Below are 19,729 nucleotides of genomic sequence, written 5' to 3' on the forward strand. Positions count from 1 at the left end.
TGCATGTAGATGAGAAATAAATGAGATCGAGGGATCTGGCTCCTGGAGCTGCCAAAATTTGATGTCTTTGTCTAAAACTTTTAATTTGTAATTTTCTTCTCTGTTGTATACTGATGTGCACAAGTAAAGCTGGTTTTAAAGAAAAATCAGGACCTTTCTTTAGTAAAGTAAAATGGGAGTCTTGACATTTGGCTTCACTTTTCTGGGATTAGTCAATTTAATGCAGAGTTCGTGTCTGGCAAGGTGTGCGTTCTCGGTGCCTGGAGCCTGCAGTGTGGTGTTGCTTTGACGAGATCGAAAATGGAATATTGGTATTTGAAGCAATACTTCGCTGATTGAGAACACACAAGGCTGCGAATCTCACTGTTAGTGCCATCGTTAAGATTTTCTGGCGTATTGCATTAAATGGGTAATAGTTTGACATGGCCATTCACTTTGTTCTCTTCTGTTTTGTAGCTGGAGTGTGTAATGCAGTTGGTGCAGGCAGGAGTTGCAGTCAACATTGCAACAACACGATTTGCTCAGACTCCAGCCCACATTGCAGCTTTTGGAGGGCATCCTCAAGGCTTGTTGTGGCTGATCCAAGCAGGAGCAGATTATAATGTACAGGTAAGCTCAAAAGGTAGAGGGGAATTGCAGATTCATTTGGGTCTACATTCAACGTAATTTCAACTTAATTTCAAACTTGTTCGGAGACCTCCGGTCTGTCGCAGCCACCATCAGTTCCGACAGTAATGTAACAGTTTTGGTTTAGATGCGTCGCCTCTTCCTCATGGCTGCCAGAAATCAGTCCTATTGCTGGTTGTTCTAGAGAGCATTGACTGTATTTAGTTCCTGTCAAAGAAAGCTGCACAAAATGGGCGAAGGACACGGAGGGTTCAAGCAGTGGAACGTGATGCCGAGGTGTCTCTGAAGCAGTCACTGTTTATTTAGAAGTTTACAAATGGAGCTTAGCATGAGATAGGAAATTAAGAGAATCTGACTGAACTTGAGTTGTATTTTTAAAAATAAATTTCATGGCCCAGATGTTCCCTGTGTAAGCGATTTTGGAGTCTGCCTGTGTGTGTGTCTGTGTCCCTCTCTCTCTGCCTGTGTGTGTGCCTGTGTGTCCCTCTCTCTCTGCCTGTGTGTCCCTCTCTCTCTGCCTGTGTGTGTGTCTGTGTCCCTCTCTCTCTGCCTGTCTGTGTGTCCCTCTCTCTCTCTCTGTTTGTGTGTCTGTCTATCTCTGTCTGTGTCTCTCTCTCTCTGTCCATCTCTCTCCCTCTCAGTTTGTGTGTGTCCCTCTCAGTCTCAGTCTATGTGTGTGTATCTGAGTCCCTCTCTGCCTCTGTGTGTGTCTCAATTTTGTTGATTTGTGTTGCTAAGTCTCCAGCTCTCCGCGTTGTATACTACAAAAATAACTTTGTTAAATTAACAGTTTAATTTAGACAAATGACGACTAGTTTAGAAATGCTCAACCTTTATAATATGTTGAATTGATGGATTTTATTCTAAACCATTTACTGTAAGTAGGACAGGAATTTTTTTAATGGATTCCCAACCGTATAGATAATGTGCATGGAGTCTGTCCCGACCTCCTTCATAGCACAGTGCGCAATCCTTTATTTAGTAACTGTTTAAAGTCCTTGCTGCGAAGGATTGCAGTTAGCCAGATGCTCTGGTATTTTGTTTGGCATATTTCCATCATGTCCAATGAGACTTCTGCAAAATATAAAATGTTACACTGCCAAGATTAACAAGGACTTAACTTATCAGTTACTAGTGCTGTTAATTTATTAAGAAAGAAGTTGCATTTATACAGCCCCTCTCCTGCCCTCAAGACATCCCAAAGTGCGTCACAGTCAGTATAAGTTGTGCGCCACAAGATCTCGCAAACAGCAGTCAGATAAATGACCAGTTAATCTGTTCTGACGGTGTTGGGTGAATGTGGGCCAGGACACTGGGAGAGCTCTTCTGTTTTTTTTGAATAGCTGCCATAAGATCTTGTACATCCGTCTGAACAGGCAGGCAGGGCCTCAGTTTAACATCTCATCCCAAAGACAGTGCTGCGCTCCCTCAGTACTGCCCCTCCGACAGTGCAGCGCTCCCTCAGTACTGCCCCTCCGACAGTGCAGCACTCCCTCAGTACTGCCCCTCCGACAGTGCGGCGCTCCCTCAGTACTGCCCCTCCGACAGTGCAGCACTCCCTCAGTACTGCCCCTCCGACAGTGCGGCGCTCCCTCAGTACTGCCCCTCCGACAGTGCAGTGCTCCCTCAGTACTGCTCCTCCGACAGTGCGGCGCTCCCTCAGTACTGCCCCTCCGACAGTGCGGCGCTCCCTCAGTACTGTGTAAGGATTCCGGGGGCTTCTTTTAAACTGGTCCAGTCTAATCTACCTGGCCAGCAGCCTTTTTGTTGCTACACTCTAAACCAATTTACAAACAGCGGTTTCGAATCGCTACCCCTCCTTTAGTTCTGAGTGGAGGAACTTATAATTAATGATATTAAAACGGAACACGTGGTTTGGATGAGAGAAAAAAATCAAGCTTTATTAACTAAAAGAAACTATAATCACAATATCAAACTATCCCACACGAACACAGTGAAATTGTAAAACTATACAACGGGGGGGTTGCAGATGGCGAAAACGAGGGATACAATGGCTACAATGTTATTTAAACAATCTTAGCAATTCCCTTAAATCACCATCCCCCCCCTTAACTCCTGCTTGGTTGCCTTGTTGAGGAGCCAGAAACTCTGCTCACCTGTGGTCCAGCGAAGAGAGAGAGAGAGCTCACCTATGGTCCCAGGAAGTCAAGAGAGCGAGCTGGCTTCTCAGCCCTATCTTTATATCTGGTGAGCCCCTCCCGTCCTGCCTTGCAAGGGCTGTGTGCAAAATTCCCCACCCAAAAGGGTCCAATACACAAGAGAAAGCTGTGATAGGCTAACTCAAAGTGGTTGGATTGAGTTAATGTGATTTTCGGAGCTCCCTGTGCTGAAACAAAAGGGAGATACACTGCTCTATTGTCCAGTACTGTGGTGATTTAAAATCCATTCAAATGTTAACGCTTCCCATTCAAGATACAAAAGTCTCTTCTGCAGTTTAGATGTCCTTCGTCTTCATTGAACCTTACATCCAGACACAGAAAGCTGCATTCCAAGCCTCTTTTGTCATTCGGCCATGTGGTGCGACTGCCATTTTTTATCCCTGGAAATTTAAAAGCACATTGCCCAGGGATACTTTAATCAAAAAAACGAATCTTCAGAACTGTAAATTATTGCGAATTCTTACAGTCCGCCCTTGGATACTTCCAGCTTGCTTGTAGTATCCTCTTGAAGAAATGAGCACTGATTTCTGACCCCCCACAAACAACCATCCCCTGTATTTACCTAATAGCTATCTGCCACTGATCCCCGTCCCGTCCATTCCCCTTAAAATTCAAGAAAAAACCATGGTACGGTAGGCATCTTACAGATACTTCAGTTTTCAGTAAGGGGTCTCATACCCCTACACGCTTGTAAAATTATACAGTGTAAACCAAATTTACAATCACTTTTTTTTACATCATAAGTTATTACAAAATGTTGCAATCTTAGTTACACAATGTACTCAAATTATCGCAAGCACGGAGAGGGTCCTACGCCTCTGCTCAACTTGGAGTTGTCACAAACTGGTCCCAAGCACGGAGAGGATCCGACGCCTCCGCTCAACTTGGGGCTGCAACACAAAATACAAAAAATCATTAAACAACATGCTTAAATGAACCCCGATCATCATGTGCCGATGATGGGTCGCGAAATTCGAGTGGGTATTGCTCCTCCCACTCGGGCAGTAAAAGTACCTTCCACCCCCCTTTGATCAGCTTAAACTTTAAAACAGGCAGAATGGATTTAGCGACCAGCCTGCTCCGCCAGCCCCGAACCGTTCCCTTGTCCCTTTGTGGAGGCGGGGTACCCCTCACGTTTAAAATTACCTTGGCACAGACCGAGACCGGGGAGTATGGGATCTCATGACTCCCGGTCCCTCCCCCTCCCGTCTTCCCTCGACTGGCTGCAGAAAATGATGGGTGCCTGTGTGGCGGCTCTCCCTGGCCCCACACTGATCCGGCCACCCACTCATCCTTCCCAGCCACACTTATCCTCTTTGCCCGTGGGCCCCCGGGTGAGTTCCTTCCTCCCCCGACCGCACCCACGCGACTCTTGGGTCTCCCCCTCCTCTATTCAATCATACCCGGGCCATCACCACCCACCCTCGGGGAACGCGTCCCTATGACCAGGCGCCCGCGCTTCCCCATCGTGACTCTTCAACAGCGAGGTCTCCCGCACGTGAACTTCGGTCAGGATAGTGCTGGGTTGGGGGCCATGCCCCACCCAGCTGGGGCCATCTCCTCCCCGTAGGAGGAGTAGGCAAGTTCCTCCGGACTCTGTCCGGTTTTTCCCGAAGATCGCTGCGGGGTCTCCTGGATTCGTCCAGTGGCGAGGTGATCCCCAACATTCTGTATCTTCATTCGATGTCCAGCTCGGGCTGGGCGAGCATGGCTGCTTCATTTTCCAATCTCCTGCAAAAACTTAAAAGGGACATGCAGCCAGGTCTCACTGACCTGCTGCCTTAGGTGGAGACATGGTCAGGTCCCTTGACCTCGGACCAAAACACAAACATTTGGCACACATGTGAACTTAAACTCTTTGCACTTTAACTTAAAACTAGTTTAATCAACAAAACTTAAAATACACCTTAAAAGCACGCTATATACACACACATAGCTATAATTCAAATGCCGCCCGTCTCCGGACGGCCAGTCTAATCTCTGGCACTGTCGCAGATTGCTGCTGGCTGTAGCGAAGCTGGACTGCCTCCTGTACCTGGTCCCTCGCAGCTTATGGCTGTTGAGTGGGGACCCCTGTTCTCTGGCTTTAACAGCTTACTCTGAATATGAATGGCTCCTCCCCCCACACAAGCCACAGTGCTTGCCTGTGAACTCGAACTTGCTGTGGGCTGAGGATTCCTATTCTCAGGCTCACTCCTCACGGGCGGACCGTACCTCCGTTGTTGGAGGGGGTACACTGGTCCTGGTCCCCGCCTGCCTAGCGGGACCTGCTGGTGTTCTCCTATCACCCCATTGTCCACCCCTCCTCGCTGCCAGAGCTCCTCAAGACTTGGAGCTGTGGGCTGCGGTCTTGGGGCCTCTAATTCCCAATCCAGCACTGTTCTGGGTGCTGCCTGTGGGATAGTTCTACTTGGGCTGCCAGTAAAGTCCGGCTGACCTGCCTTCAGGCTGATCATGCAAATCATTCCCTCAAATGCATTTAAAGCCATGTTAAGGCTTTCTATCTCTGCCCTACAGGGGCCATGATCTGCTTCCTCAAACCTTAGGGTGCAGGCCAGCTTATAAGCTGCCTTTGCTTCCCTAAACCTTTCCTCCTGCTCTCTCTTCACACCCTTCCTAACCCAGCCACCTATACCCCGATAGGTCAGCCTACACGCTGCTGCTAACATCCACAGGGCTACCCACATACTGAAAACAACGAGAGAAACAAGAGCTGATGCTTTCACCAGATCCAGACCACTTATTAAATCAAAAACTGCCTCCACTCCTGGCTGGCTCGCCATTGTAAGGATTCCGGGGGCTTCTTTTAAACTGGCCCAGTCTAATCTACCTGGCCAGCAGCCTTTTTGCTGCTACACTCTAAACCAATTTACAAACAGCGGTTTCGAATCGCTACCCCTCCTTTAGTTCTGAGTGGAGGAACTTACAATTAATGATATTAAAACGGAACACGTGGTTTGGATGAGAGAAAAAAATCAAGCTTTATTAACTAAAAGAAACTATAATCACTATCAAACTATCCCACACGAACACAGTGAAATTGTAAAACTATACAACGGGGGGGTTGCAGACGGCGAAAACGAGGGATACAATGGCTACAATGTTATTTAAACAATCTTAGCAATTCCCTTAAATCGCCACCCCAAACTCCTGCTAGGTTGCCTTGTTGAGGAGTCAGAACACCCTGCTCACCTGTGGTCCAGCGAAGAGAGAGAGGCTCACCTATGGTCCCAGGAAGTCAAGAGACCGAGCTGGCTTCTCAGCCCTATCTTTATATCTGGTGAGCCCCTCCCGTCCTGCCTTGCAAGGCTGTGTGCAAAATTCCCCACCCAAAAGGGTCCAATACACAAAAGAAAGCTGTGATAGGCTAACTCAAAGTGGTTGGATTGAGTTAATGTGATTTTCGGAGCTCCCTGTGCTGAAACAAAAGGGAGATACAACTGCTCTATTGTCCAGTACTGGGGTGATTTAAAATCCATTCAAATGTTAATGCTTCCCATTCAAGATACAAAAAGTCTCTTCTGCAGTTTAGATGTCCTTTGTCTTCATTGAACCTTACTTCCAGACACAGAAAGCTGCATTCCAAGCCTCTTTTGTCATTCGGCCATGTGGTGAGACTGCCATTTTTTATCCCTGGAAATTTAAAAGCACATTGCCCAGGGATACTTTAATCAAAAAAATGAATCTTCAGAACTGTAAATTATTGCGAATTCTTACAACTGCCCCTCCGACAGTGCAGCGCTCCCTCAGTACTGCTCCTCCGGCAGTGCGGCGCTCCCTCAGTACTGCCCCTCCGGCAGTGCAGCGCTCCCTCAGTACTGCCCCTCCGACAGTGCGGTCGGTGCTCCCTCAGTACTGCTCCTCCGACAGTGCAGCGCTCCCTCAGTACTGCCCCTCTGACAGTGCGGTCGGTGCTCCCTCAGTACTGCTCCTCCGGCAGTGCGGCGCTCCCTCAGTACTGCTCCTCCGACAGTGCAGCGCTCCCTCAGTACTGCCCCTCCGACAGTGCGGTCGGTGCTCCCTCAGTACTGCCCCTCCGACAGTGCAGCGGAGCTCCCTCAGTACTGCCCCTCCGACAGTATGGCGCTCCCTCAGTACTGCTCCTCCGGCAGTGCGGCGCTCCCTCAGTACTGCCCCTCCGACGGTATGGCGCTCCCTCAGTACTGCCCCTCCGACAGTGCAGCGCTCCCTCAGTACTGCCCCTCCGACAGTGCGGTCGGTGCTCCCTCAGTACTGCTCCTCCGACAGTGCAGCGCTCCCTCAGTACTGCCCCTCCGACTGTATGGCGCTCCTTCAGTACTGCTCCTCCGGCAGTGCGGCACTCCCTCAGTACTGCCCCTCCGGCAGTGCGGCGCTCCCTCAGTACTGCCCCTCCGACAGTGCGGCGCTCCCTCAGTACTGCCCCTCTGACAGTGCAGCGCTCCCTCAGTACTGCCCCTCCGACAGTGCGGCGCTCCCTCAGTACTGCTCCTCCGGCAGTGCGGTGCTCCCTCAGTACTGCTCCTCCGGCAGTGCGGCGCTCCCTCAGTACTGCCCCTCCGACAGTATGGTGCTCCCTCAGTACTGCTCCTCCGGCAGTGCGGCGCTCCCTCAGTACTGCCCCTCCGACAGTATGGCGCTCCCTCAGTACTGCCCCTCCGACAGTGCGGCGCTCCCTCAGTACTGCCCCTCTGACAGTGCAGCGCTCCCTCAGTACTGCCCCTCCGGCAGTGCGGCGCTCCCTCAGTACTGCTCCTCCGGCAGTGCGGCGCTCCCTCAGTACTGCTCCTCCGGCAGTGCGGCGCTCCCTCAGTACTGCTCCTCCGGCAGTGCGGCGCTCCCTCAGTACTGCCCCTCCGACAGTGCAGAGCTCCCTCAGTACTGCCCCTCCGACAGTGCCGCACTCCCTCAGTACTGCCCCTCCGACAGTGCGGTGCTCCCTCAGTACTGCCCCTCCGACAGTATGGTGCTCCCTCAGTACTGCTCCTCCGGCAGTGCGGCGCTCCCTTAGTACTGCCCCTCCGATAGTATGGCGCTCCCTCAGTACTGCCCCTCCGGCAGTGCGGCGCTCCCTCAGTACTGCCCCTCCGACAGTATGGCGCTCCCTCAGTACTGCCCCTCCGACAGTATGGCGCTCCCTCAGTACTGCCCCTCTGACAGTGCGGCGCTCCCTCAGTACTGCTCCTCCGACAGTGCGGCGCTCCCTCAGTACTGCCCCTCCCACAGTATGGTGCTCCCTCAGTATGGCCAGCTTGGATTCCATGCTGAACCCTGGAGCAGGGCTTTAACCCACAGTCTTCTGACTCGAGCCGGAGTGCTCGCACTGAGCCACGGCTGACATATTTACAATTGGCAATGTTCCTGCTCCCTTTGACACTTTTTAATGTTTGCGGCTATATTTTTCTTGGGCTAGACTGAGTGCAGCTGATGTGTTCCATGCCTCGCACTGCTGCAGTTAGATAGGAAAATATAATATTCCTTTTTGTGAGGCTTGGAAGTTTCCAGGACCCTCTGTCGGTGTGAAACACTCTATGACCAGCAATAGCACAACAGCTTTCAGTGTCCCAGCAATGTGCCGGCGCTCCAGCCTCACAACAATATTCTTAAGACACACGCGTGACATTGCCTTTTCCCGCATCAGTTTTGCTTGGTTGTTGGATCTTTCTGGATGGCTGCATTAAGATGGGGCGAATGGCCTTCCTCATCTTGTGATGGAGTGACTGATGGAATAGGTGGAGTCGACCTGTATTCTACAGCTGTGATTTTTTTTTTCCTGATTTGGAAACAAAAAAAGTGGCATCATGGACAGTAATGCCAAGCTCTTCACTGAATTTTGATTCCACCCGGGTAATTCTGTCTGTGTGTAGAATGCCAATTCAGAGCTCCAGTCTGTCAGAGTGAATGCCAGGAAGGAAAAATAAACAACGGCACTGCTGGTGACTAATGAGGAAAAAATGTTTTTGAAGCTTACGCAGATTTTGAAATGGAGACAGGGCTGACTTCCTCTCCAAACTCATGGAAAACTTTCACTCAATGAGATCTTAAGAAAGCATGTTGGCTCACTCAAAGGTTGGTTTGGTTTGGCAGAGCACCCACCAGAGCAATGCAGCGTCACAACTGGTCGCAGTGGAAACAACACAAGAGGTGACCTTATAGAGAGGTTTTCAAGATGATATGGGGCTTTGATAGAGTAGATAGATAAAAACTATTTCCTCGGGGCAAGTGGGTCCATAACCAGAGATCATAGATTCAAATAATTGGCAGAAGAACTAGAGGGGAGAGGAGGAGAATTTTTTCACTGAGTTGTTGGGATCTGGAACGCTCGACCTGAAAAGGTGGTGGAAGCTGATTCCATAAATAATTTTAAAAGGGAGTTGGACAGGTACTTGTGGATGAGGAACCGACAGGGTTACGGACAAAAAGTGGGGATGTGGGACTAAGCACGACTGCTCTTTCAAAGAGCTAGCACAGAAACGACAGGCTGAGTGGCCTCCTTCTGTGTTGCAAGTTTTGATGATGCTATGAACCTGGGAGACTGGACTGGGGCATTATTTTGAGAAGAGTGGAGGTGCCTATTGGCATGTGGTGATACTCTCCCACAGAAGATCTTGCCCATAACATCCGTGTGCAAAGAGTTAAGTTAGATTCCAGGTTCATTGGTCTCTGGGACAGATTGAAGTACAGGAAACTTTCGATTTACCGGCACCTAAATAACCAGAAACCTCGGTTAACCGGCAAAATTCAGGAGTAGGTTCATGCATCATATTACTTGCCGCCTTCCATCTGTTGCTGTGCAAGGCTGTGGCTGCAGCTGTTGCTAAGCTACAGAGACGCTTGGAACTTGTGGCCATTTTTCTGAACCTGTTGCTAAGCTCTCGGCTCTCGTATCTTTTACTATAGCGCTCGGTGATCCGGAATTTTTGATGAACCGGCGTCCCGTCGGTGCCGGATAAAAAAAAGTTTCCTGTAACATGGCGAGGAGTTTGCTGTCGCCCCTTAAACGGGACCTTGACAAGCTCCTGAGAGAAGAGGGATAAGTTTCTAGTGAATTGTGGTTGTGATGAGTTATAGAGAACTGCGATATCCTGGAGACAAGCTTGGTTGCTTTGGAGAATCGGAGAGGAATTTCCCAGTTTTGCCCAGGTTTTCTCCCAGGGGACAGTGTTGCTCGGTGTGTGTGGATGCACGGTTGGCGAGGTGGGGCAGATTTAACTGGCCTGATGGTCTTCCCTCGACCATCTTTTTGTAGCAGAGGCAGATGCTCTCATTAACAATCTGCCTTCTGTTATTGCCTCTAAATTATAATGAACTAGTCTAGAGTACCCGGTGTTGCCGAGGGAACTGAAGAACCCTCTGCCATGTTTATAAAATTGTTGAGGTTGAAGAACTCTTGCTAAGCACGCAGGAGGTGGTTCTTTAACTTTGTCATTTGTTAATGGGGATCGCCAGTAGCCATATACTCCAGGTTTTACAGTTTTCCTTCTATGTGAATTTGGAGGTAGCAAGCGGAATTATAATTTTGCAATGTTACCATTGACATTAATGAGAGGGGGAGAGAGAGGGGGAAGGAGAGAGAGAGAGGGGGAGTGGAGGAGAGAGAGAGAGGGAGGGGGGGAAGGAGAGAGAGGGGGAGGGGGGAAGGAGAGAGAGGGGGAGGGGGGGAAGGAGAGAGAGGGGGAGGGGGGGAAGGAGAGAGAGGGGGGGAGGAGAGAGAGGGGGAGGGGGGAAGGAGAGAAGGGGGAGGGGGGGAAGGAGAGAGAGGGGGGGGGAAAGGAGAGAGAGGGGGAGGGGAAGGAGGAAGGAGAGAGAGAGAGGGGGAGGGGGAAAGAGAGAGGGGGAGGGGGAAGGAGAGAGAGGGGGAGGGGGGAAGGAGAGAGAGGGGGAGGGGGGAAGGAGAGAGAGGGGGAGGGGGGAAGGAGAGAGAGAGAGGGGGGAGGGGGGGGAAGGAGAGAGAGGGGGAGGGGGGGAAGGAGAGAGAGGGGGAGGGGGAAGGAGAGAGAGGGGGAGGGGGAAGGAGAGAGGGGGGGAGGGGGAAGGAGAGAGGGGGGGAGGGGGGAAGGAGAGAGAGGGGGAGGGGGGAAGGAGAGAGAGGGGGAGGGGGGAAGGAGGGAGGGGGGAAGGAGAGAGAGGGAGGGGGGAAGGAGAGAGGGGGAGGGGGGGAAGGAGAGAGGGGGAGGGGGGAAGGAGAGAGAGGGAGGGGGGAAGGAGAGAGAGGGAGGGGGGAAGGAGAGAGAGGGAGGGGGGAAGGAGAGAGAGGGAGGGGGGAAGGAGAGAGAGGGAGGGGGGAAGGAGAGAGGGAGGGGGGAAGGAGAGAGGGAGGGGGGAAGGAGAGAGGGAGGGGGGAAGGAGAGAGGGAGGGGGGAAGGAGAGAGGGAGGGGGGAAGGAGAGAGGGAGGGGGGAAGGAGAGAGAGGGAGGGGGGAAGGAGAGAGAGGGAGGGGGGAAGGAGGGAGAGAGAGAGAGGGGGAAGGAGGGAGAGAGAGAGAGGGGGAAGGAGGGAGAGAGAGAGGGGGGGGAAGGAGGAGAGAGAGAGGGGGGGGAAGGAGGGAGAGAGAGAGGGAGGGGGGAAGGAGGGAGAGAGAGAGGGAGGGGGGAAGGAGGAGAGAGAGAGAGAGAGGGGGGGAAGGAGGGAGAGAGGGGGAAGGAGAGGGGGAAGGAGGGAGAGAGAGGGGGAAGGAGGGAGAGAGGAGGAGGGAGAGAGAGGGGGAAGGAGGGAGAGAGAGAGAGGGAAGGAGGGAGAGAGAGAGAGGGGGGGAAGGAGAGAGAGAGAGGGGGGGAAGGAGAGAGAGAGAGGGGGGGAAGGAGAGAGAGAGAGGGGGAAGGAGAGAGAGAGAGGGGGGGAAGGAGAGAGAGAGGGGGGGAAGGAGAGAGAGAGAGGGGGGAAGGAGAGAGAGAGAGAGAGGGGGGAAGGAGAGAGAGAGAGAGAGGGGGAAGGAGAGAGAGAGAGAGAGAGAGAGAGGGGGGGGAAGGAGAGAGAGCGAGGGGGGGAAGGAGAGAGAGCGAGGGGGGGAAGGAGAGAGCGAGGGGGGGAAGGAGAGAGAGAGAGAGGGGGAAGGAGGAGAGAGAGAGAGAGGGGGGGAAGGAAGGGAGAGAGAGAGAGAGGGGGGGAAGGAGGGAGAGAGGGGGGGAAGGAGGGAGAGAGAGAGAGAGGGGGGGAAGGAGGGAGAGAGAGAGGGGGAAGGAGGGAGAGAGAGGGGGAAGGAGGGAGAGAGAGGGGGAAGGAGAGAGAGAGAGGGGGAAGGAGAGAGAGAGAGAGGGGGGGAAGGAGAGAGAGAGAGGGGGAAGGAGAGAGAGAGAGGGGGAAGGAGAGAGAGAGGGAAGGAGAGAGAGAGAGGGGGAAGGAGAGAGAGAGGGGGAAGGGGAGAGAGAGAGGGGAAGGGGAGAGAGAGAGGGGGAAGGAGAGAGAGAGAGGGGAAGGAGAGAGAGAGAGGGGGAAGAAGAGAGAGAGGGGAAGGAGAGAGAGGGGGAAGGAGAGAGAGGGGGACGGAGAGGGGAAGGAGAGAGAGAGAGGGGAAGGAGAGAGAGAGAGAGGGGAAGGAGAGAGAGAGAGAGGGGGAAGGAGAGAGAGAGAGAGAGAGGGGAAGGAGAGAGAGAGAGAGGGGAAGGAGAGAGGGGGAAGGAGAGAGAGAGAGGGGGAAGGAGAGAGAGAGGGGGAAGGAGAGAGAGAGGGGGAAGGAGAGAGAGAGGGGGAAGGAGAGATGAGAGGGGGAAGGAGAGGGAGAGAGGGGGAAGGAGAGAGGGGAGGGAGAGAGAGGGGGAGAGAGGGGAAGGAGAGAGAGAGAGAGAGGGGGAAGGAGAGAGAGAGGGGGAAGGAGAGAGAGAGAGGGAAGGGGAAGGAGAGAGAGAGAGGGAAGGAGAGAGAGAGAGGGAAGGAGAGAGCCACCAAATTTTGGAAACACCTAGAAATGAGCAACCCCCAATGCTATCACTACGAAGCCTGAAATGCCAAGAGAGGACCATAAAGAAGAATACCCTCAGTTAACTAGTCCCTGGGACTCAGTGAAGTAACTACTAACACTACCAACAATTACCAGCCCCAGGACAGTGACAGCGTAACACAAAGAATTCGACCCAACACAATCGTCGCTAAGCAAAAGGAAAAATATCTGTCATATTGGGCAGGAAACAACAAAAACCCAAAGCAAACTCAATTGCTACTTGCCCTAAACAGACAATACAACATGGCTGATTACCTGACCATGGTGAAGGATAGCAAACTGAGAAAAACTTTGACAATGCACAGACTTAGTGAACATAGCCTGGCGATCGAAAAAGGTAGACACAGACAGGCCCGGCTACCAAGAGAGGACAGGATATGCTCTCACTGCAGTCAGGGAGTGGTGGAGACAGAGATGCACTTCCTCACAGCTTGTAGAAAATATCAGGGCATAAGGGAGAATTTCTACCCAAAATTCACAAAATATGCCCGGAATTCAGAAATTTGAATGACGACCAAAAACTCCCATACCTACTAGGGGAAGAGAGAAATTGTGTAACCTTAGCGGCACACTATGTTACAGCTTGCCATAAACAGAGGGACAACCACTAAATATAAGATGAGTATATATAAATTATATGAAAGTATATACACTCGGATATATCTGTTTATACACTGTATGGATAGATCTGTATTTTTGTGAACAAACATGAATGTTTTTCGATGCTTTGGCAACATAAGATGTAACTTGTCATGCCAATAAAGCGATTTGAATTGAATAGAGGGGGGGGGGGGGGAGGAGAGAGAGGGAGGGGGGAAGGAGAGAGAGAGGGAGGAAGGAGAAGAGAGAGAGAGGGAGGAAGGAGAGAGAGAGAGAGGGGGGGAAGGAGAGAGAGAGAGAGGGGGGGAAGGAGAGAGAGAGAGAGGGGGAAGGAGAGAGAGAGAGAGAGGGGGGGAAGGAGAGAGAGAGAGGGGGGGAGAGAGAGAGAGAGGGGGGAAGGAGAGAGAGAGAGGGGGGGGAAGGAGAGAGAGAGAGGGGGGGAAGGAGAGAGAGAGAGGGGGGGAAGGAGAGAGAGAGAGGGGGGAAGGAGAGAGAGAGAGGGGGGGAAGGAGAGAGAGAGAGGGGGGAAAGGAGAGAGAGAGAGGGGGGGAAGGAGAGAGAGAGAGGGGGGGAAGGAGAGAGAGAGAGGGGGGGAAGGAGAGAGAGAGAGGGGGGGAAGGAGAGAGAGAGAGGGGGGGAAGGAGAGAGAGAGAGGGGGGAAGGAGAGAGAGAGAGGGGGGGAAGGAGAGAGAGAGAGGGGGGATGGAGAGAGAGAGGGGGGGAAGGAGAGAGAGAGAGGGGGGGAAGGAGAGAGAGAGAGGGGGGGAAGGAGAGAGAGAGAGGGGGGGAAGGAGAGAGAGAGAGGGGGGGAAGGAGAGAGAGAGAGGGGGGAAGGAGAGAGAGAGAGGGGGGAAGGAGAGAGAGAGAGGGGGGGAAGGAGAGAGAGAGAGGGGGGGAAGGAGAGAGAGAGAGGGGGGGAAGGAGAGAGAGAGAGGGGGGGAAGGAGAGAGAGAGAGGGGGGGAAGGAGAGAGAGGAGGGGGGAAGGAGAGAGAGAGAGGGGGGGAAGGAGAGAGAGAGAGGGGGGAAGGAGAGAGAGAGAGGGGGGGAAGGATGAGAGAGAGAGGGGGGGAAGGAGAGAGAGAGAGGGGTGGAAGGAGAGAGAGAGGGGGGGAAGGAGAGAGAGAGGGGGGGAAGGAGAGAGAGAGGGGGGGAAGGAGAGAGAGAGGGGGGGAAGGAGAGAGAGAGGGGGGGAAGGAGAGAGAGAGGGGGGGAAAGAGAGAGGGAGAGGGGGGGAAGGAAGAGAGAGGGAGAGGGGGGGGAAGGAGAGAGAGAGAGAGAGGGGGGGAAGGAGAGAGAGAGAGGGGGGGAAGGAGAGAGAGAGAGAGAGGGGGGGAAGGAGAGAGATGAGAGAGAGAGAGGGGGGGAAGGAGAGAGAGAGAGGGGGGAAGGAGAGAGAGAGGGGGGGAAGGAGAGAGAGAGAGGGGGGAAGGAGAGAGAGAGGGGGGAAGGAGAGAGGGAGAGGGGGGGAAGGAGAGAGAGAGAGAGAGAGGGGGGAAGGAGAGAGAGAGAGGGGGGGAGGAGAGAGAGGGGGGGAAGGAGAGAGAGGGAGAGGGGGGAAGGAGAGAGAGGGAGAGGGGGGGAAGGAGAGAGAGGGAGAGGGGGGGAAGGAGAGGGAGAGAGGGGGGGAAGGAGAGGGAGAGAGGGGGGGAAGGAGAGGGAGAGAGGGGGGGGAAGGAGAGGGAGAGAGGGGGGGAGGGAGAGAGGGGGGGAAGGTGAGGGAGAGAGGGGGGGGAAGGAGAGGGTGAGAGGGGGGGAAGGAGAGGGAGGGAGAGGGGGGGGAAGGAGAGGGTGAGAGGGGGGGGAAGGAGAGGGTGAGAGAGGTGGGGGGAAGGGGGGGGGAGGGAGAGGGGGGAAGGAGAGGGGGGGAAGGGGGGGGGGAGGAGAGGGAGAGAAGGGGGGGGAAGGAGTGGGGGGAAGGAGAAGGGGGGAAGGAGAGGGGTGAGAGAGAGGGGGGAAGGAGATGAGAGCGGGGGGGAAGGAGAGAGAGGGGGAAGGAGAGAGAGAGGGAAGGAGAGAGAGAGAGGGGGGAAGGAGAGAGAGAGAGCGAGGGAAGGAGAGAGCGAGGGAAGGAGATAGAGAAGAGAGGAAGACACCCTGGGGAAGGGGTTGGATTCAGAGCCCGCCGCAGTGACCCGGAGTCCCCGTGCGCGGCCTAGCGCCTCAGGCCCGGCCCGACTCACCTCAGGCTCGGCTCCGGCCCGCCGCCGCCGCTCCATGGCAGAGGGTTCTTCAGTTCCCTCGGCAATGCCGGGTACTCAGAGCCCGGCCGCGGTGACCCGGAGCCCCCGTGTGCGGCCTAGCGCCTCAGGCCCGACCCGGCCCGACTCACCTCAGCTCCGGGCCACCGCTCCCCCGCTCGCTGTCTCTCGGGCCGCGCGGTTCTCTCTGTCTCTGTATCTCTTTTCCCGGTCCCGCACTCACGGCAGGCCGCAGGCTTAGGCCCTGCCCCCACACGCCATGAAACGCCCCCCCGTGACGCATCATACTGCGGTTCCCCCGTAGGATTGGTCAACCATCACGTCACTCAACGCTAATGAGCTGAAATGAGCGGATTTTGTCCGTTTTTTGTAAACTGTCCGAAATTTTTTTGTCTGACCAAAAAATAAGCACGCCTGTGACACTCCCCTAATCATAAGCTTTCTTTTGATATAACATATGTGTAGGTACGCTCTATTTTTATATATATATAGATAATGAAGAATTTTAATCTGAAATAAAGCTAACTGAGATAACACTAACCGTGAAAACTACCTTATTGTGAAATCTCTGTATTCCTTCTACTTTAGGAACAAGGGATGGTCTCTAGTTAGTTCATAATTTACCTGGATTAATGTACTTTTTTTCAAAAAGCTTGATTTATTACTAAATAGAGAAGTGATATTTCATGTTGTGACATAGAACAGCTGGCGTATACCAGTCTTTGTACAGTGATGCGGGCTCCATCCAGTGATATCGATCTGATTTTATTGCAGGATGTTGTGGGTGAAACCCCTGTCCATAAAGCAGCACGATCAGGAAGTTTGGATTGCCTTAATGTCCTCGTGTCTCATGGGGCTAAAACAGAGTAAGTGAACATTTCAGCACCCCTTAAATAATCAGCACACACACTAACTTGTAAACACTCTCTGGGTGATGGGTGTAAGACACAGTTAAAGGAGCTGTATGCTTTAATTTTGAACCTAGGCTTTTTAAACTAAAATAATCCCCTGAAATACTTACCCTTAGTATTTTTCAACAACAGTCCTTTTTTCAGTAACTTCACATCCCGTTATTCCAGCGAATGTTGTACTAAACTAAATACCTTCTAGCCTATCAGAATACAAGGTAGCCCTGGTGAGAGATGAGGACCATTAATAGATTCTGTAAAAAACCTATTGTAAGCCTGTTATTTTGGGGGGTAATGTTCAGCATCGATTAACTAAAGTATAAGGGCTGTATTTTCCCAATGCACGCTCCAGCCTGGAGCCTTACCTGCTGGGAGCGTGTATCGGGAGATTGTAGGCCAACTCCCCACAGTATCCTGATCACGTTTCATTGTCAGAAAATGGTGAGGAGTGGGCCTGCAATTTCCCGAGGCACACTCGCAGCGGGTGAGTCTCTGTGCCAAGTGTGTGCATTCAGGAAACCAGCCCTTTAGCATTTTAATTACAGCATAAAGCTCCTTTAAAACCAAGAGTCCAACTGAATAAAGCAACATGTTTAGCTGTTAATTTGTTAAACCTCGATACAAATTAATGTTTAATAAAGAAAATTGCACACCTTTACCTTCTGCACTTCCATTACTTATATTTAAAACTGGATACGATTGTTCTTGTATGGCCATGATTTTCTGTTGCAACTAATTATCAAAATCTACATAATTAGGTTTTAGGCACTTCTCTTAATGGGCTGCTGGAATTTAATTTACTCCTTTGTAAAGTTCGGGGGTTCACCTCCCCCATTTTCTGAAATTGAAACCTCCCTGAAAGGTGTGCCTCGGTGGCGAGCTGGTCTCTGCATGCACTGTGGGGCACATTCTTTATTATCCGACTGGGAGGGGCAACCTTTGGATCTGTCCTTGGAATGTGGCAATGTGCAAACCCATTAAAAGCTTAATGCAGTAACACTACAACAATGCAGGATTTATTCCACGCATTAATACCTGTTCTTACCTAACCTCCTTACTTGCTTCCATTAATGTAGCCACTAATCTGGCTTTTCTTTCTTTAATATCTCTTTGATTTCCTCTTCTCCCTCAATCCCCTCCTCACTCAAAAGAATCCACAATGAAGCAAGGTCTTTCTGTTATCCATAAACACTGCAGCTCCTGTGCTCCTGCCCTGGAACGTCACACACTGGGAACATAGATCGGGAGTTTGGACTCGATTTTAACTGCAAAGAATTCCCCGGGAGCATTCCCCTGTAGCCCCAGTAATCATCCCTCATGTATGAAGTTCTGTGCCAGGAGCTTAAATTTATTTTAAAATCTACCTTTTGATACGCACCCTTAATAATTTTACCGTACATGTAACCTCATCGAGCTGTGAGTTGTCCCGCTGTTAAAAGGCATTGTAGCCTTTGAAAATGTGAAACTTAAGACAGCCAGAAACGCACAACGCTTTCTGTGCTCGAATGTGAAGGTTTCATCTCGGATGCATTCTTCCTCGATTTTTTCTAAAGTTAGTCAAAGTTCTTTTAAAGTCAAGTCCCTTTCAAGCGGAAGCAATGATTCTCACAAGCAGTGCCTGGTGACCTTAGTCAACAGCTCTTTTGGATTTTCGCCGAGTTCCCAAGTGAGCTCCTCAATTATTTAATTACAACTTGCGCGGTGGAATTGATCACTTGCCCATCAAGATTTAACTCCCACGCACTAAATTTGTGCCAGTTCTTTTTAATGTCCAGATGATTTAATTATTTAGAAACATTAACAATTACAAAAAGCATAAACACAAAACTAGCACCGAATTATTTTGCAGCAATAAATAAGCGAAATCACATTTGCACTGGGGCTACTTACAGTGATAATTGCACAGCTATTACATTTACATTTATTGTTCAATTGATTTCCACGACTTTAATAACACATTTCACTTGGGCTGTGGGTGCTTCTGAGCTTGGTTGATGTTTTTTGAATTTTATGTGGGGTCGACGATTCCGTAGCCCGGAGCTGTGGCATTAACTTGCCTTATTTTCTCTACTTCTCCCGCCCACTCCATCTTTCGAGGACTTTCCAAATTAATCTCTGAAGCCTGACATCCATCAATCAGTCACACTTTTTTCCTGTTCGGGTGTGTTCAGCATTGTCTTGCATCACGCAGTCATCCATTATTATTATGAGCACCTTCCCACCCATTCAGTCAACACAGGCTAGTACAAAGACCAGCTTTACAGTTCCTACTTTCCAATAAAACATTTCATTTCAACTGCAAAGCAAAAGGAATTTGCAGGTACTTTGCTTCACTGGCTGGCTGTGCGCACACACATTTCAGTGTAGTTCAAACATAACTATTTGCAGCAGAGCCTGTGATGAGAATATTGAATAGCTAAAAGTCCCAAGTTCTGTGGAAGGCACTTGCCCTCTTCGGAACAGAGAGAACTAGCGGAGTCCAAGGGAGTTAAAAGTAAACCAAGTATATGGCGTCCATAGTGCTCCCAGTAGTAACCCCCTGTTTAACCTTAGCATTGTGGACACAGGGCACACGGTATAACTCAATTGCACTCCTCTATTCCCTTTTGCCTTTGTCATTATTGTGCTGGGACAGGTTTTCTTTTAAATCCTCAAGTATTTTGGCAGTACCTGTTTCAACAGTTGCAGTTCAGAGGAAACTTGAGAAGTTGCAAATGGAACAAAATTAAGAAGTGAAAGATAATTTTAAGCAAGAGTAGTTTCAACTAGGCAGCGTGGACAAGTGGAGTTCAACAAGGATTGGCTGTGGGACCTGTTCATTCATAATATTACCGTGATTTAGAAGCAGATGAAGACAAATTACTTGGGAACCAGGGTCTTTAGAACCAAAGATTAATGCTGGTTGGGCAGATACATGGAACATCCTAGTTGATGCTTATTAATACAAGGTAATGCATGTTGGTGCTAAAATATATTGAAAGTGAAGATTGGAGCTGGAGTTGGTTTTGACTATTGAGCAAATATTGAAAATATCATGATGTGGCAGTGATTGCCAAGACAAGCAGAGCAATGTCTTCTGCAGGGAGATCAGTATAATGTAAGGAAGTGATGCTGAAGCACTGTAAAGTGTTGGTGAGGCCAGCATTGGAACATTAAGCTCCATTGTGGCGGGCATACTATTGGAAAGGCTACGAGTGAAACAACAAAGATGATACTCGATTGAGCTAGGGTGAAAGGCTTAGTGATGGCCATTGTTAAGAACTAAACTAGGATGAAGGACCAGGACAATTTAAATGCAT

The 19,729-nt window shown here is 51.1% G+C and overlaps 1 protein-coding gene across 4 annotated transcripts in view; it reads left to right on the forward strand.

Moving 5' to 3' along the window:
• The window catches only part of ankrd10a (ankyrin repeat domain 10a), a 92,349-nt gene that overhangs the window by 24,637 nt on the left and 47,983 nt on the right, over nt 1-19,729 (forward strand). For all 4 annotated transcript variants that reach the window (XM_085998343.1, XM_085998344.1, XM_085998346.1 and 1 more), the window contains exons 2-3: nt 457-609; nt 16,297-16,388. In XM_085998343.1, the coding sequence (XP_085854469.1) occupies nt 457-609; nt 16,297-16,388 (245 nt within the window). The remainder of the gene's footprint in view (nt 1-456; nt 610-16,296; nt 16,389-19,729) is intronic.

This window comes from Somniosus microcephalus, chromosome 10, assembly GCF_052327205.1.
Source record: "Somniosus microcephalus isolate GS21.2 chromosome 10, FLI_Smic_1.0, whole genome shotgun sequence".
NCBI lineage: Eukaryota > Metazoa > Chordata > Chondrichthyes > Squaliformes > Somniosidae > Somniosus > Somniosus microcephalus.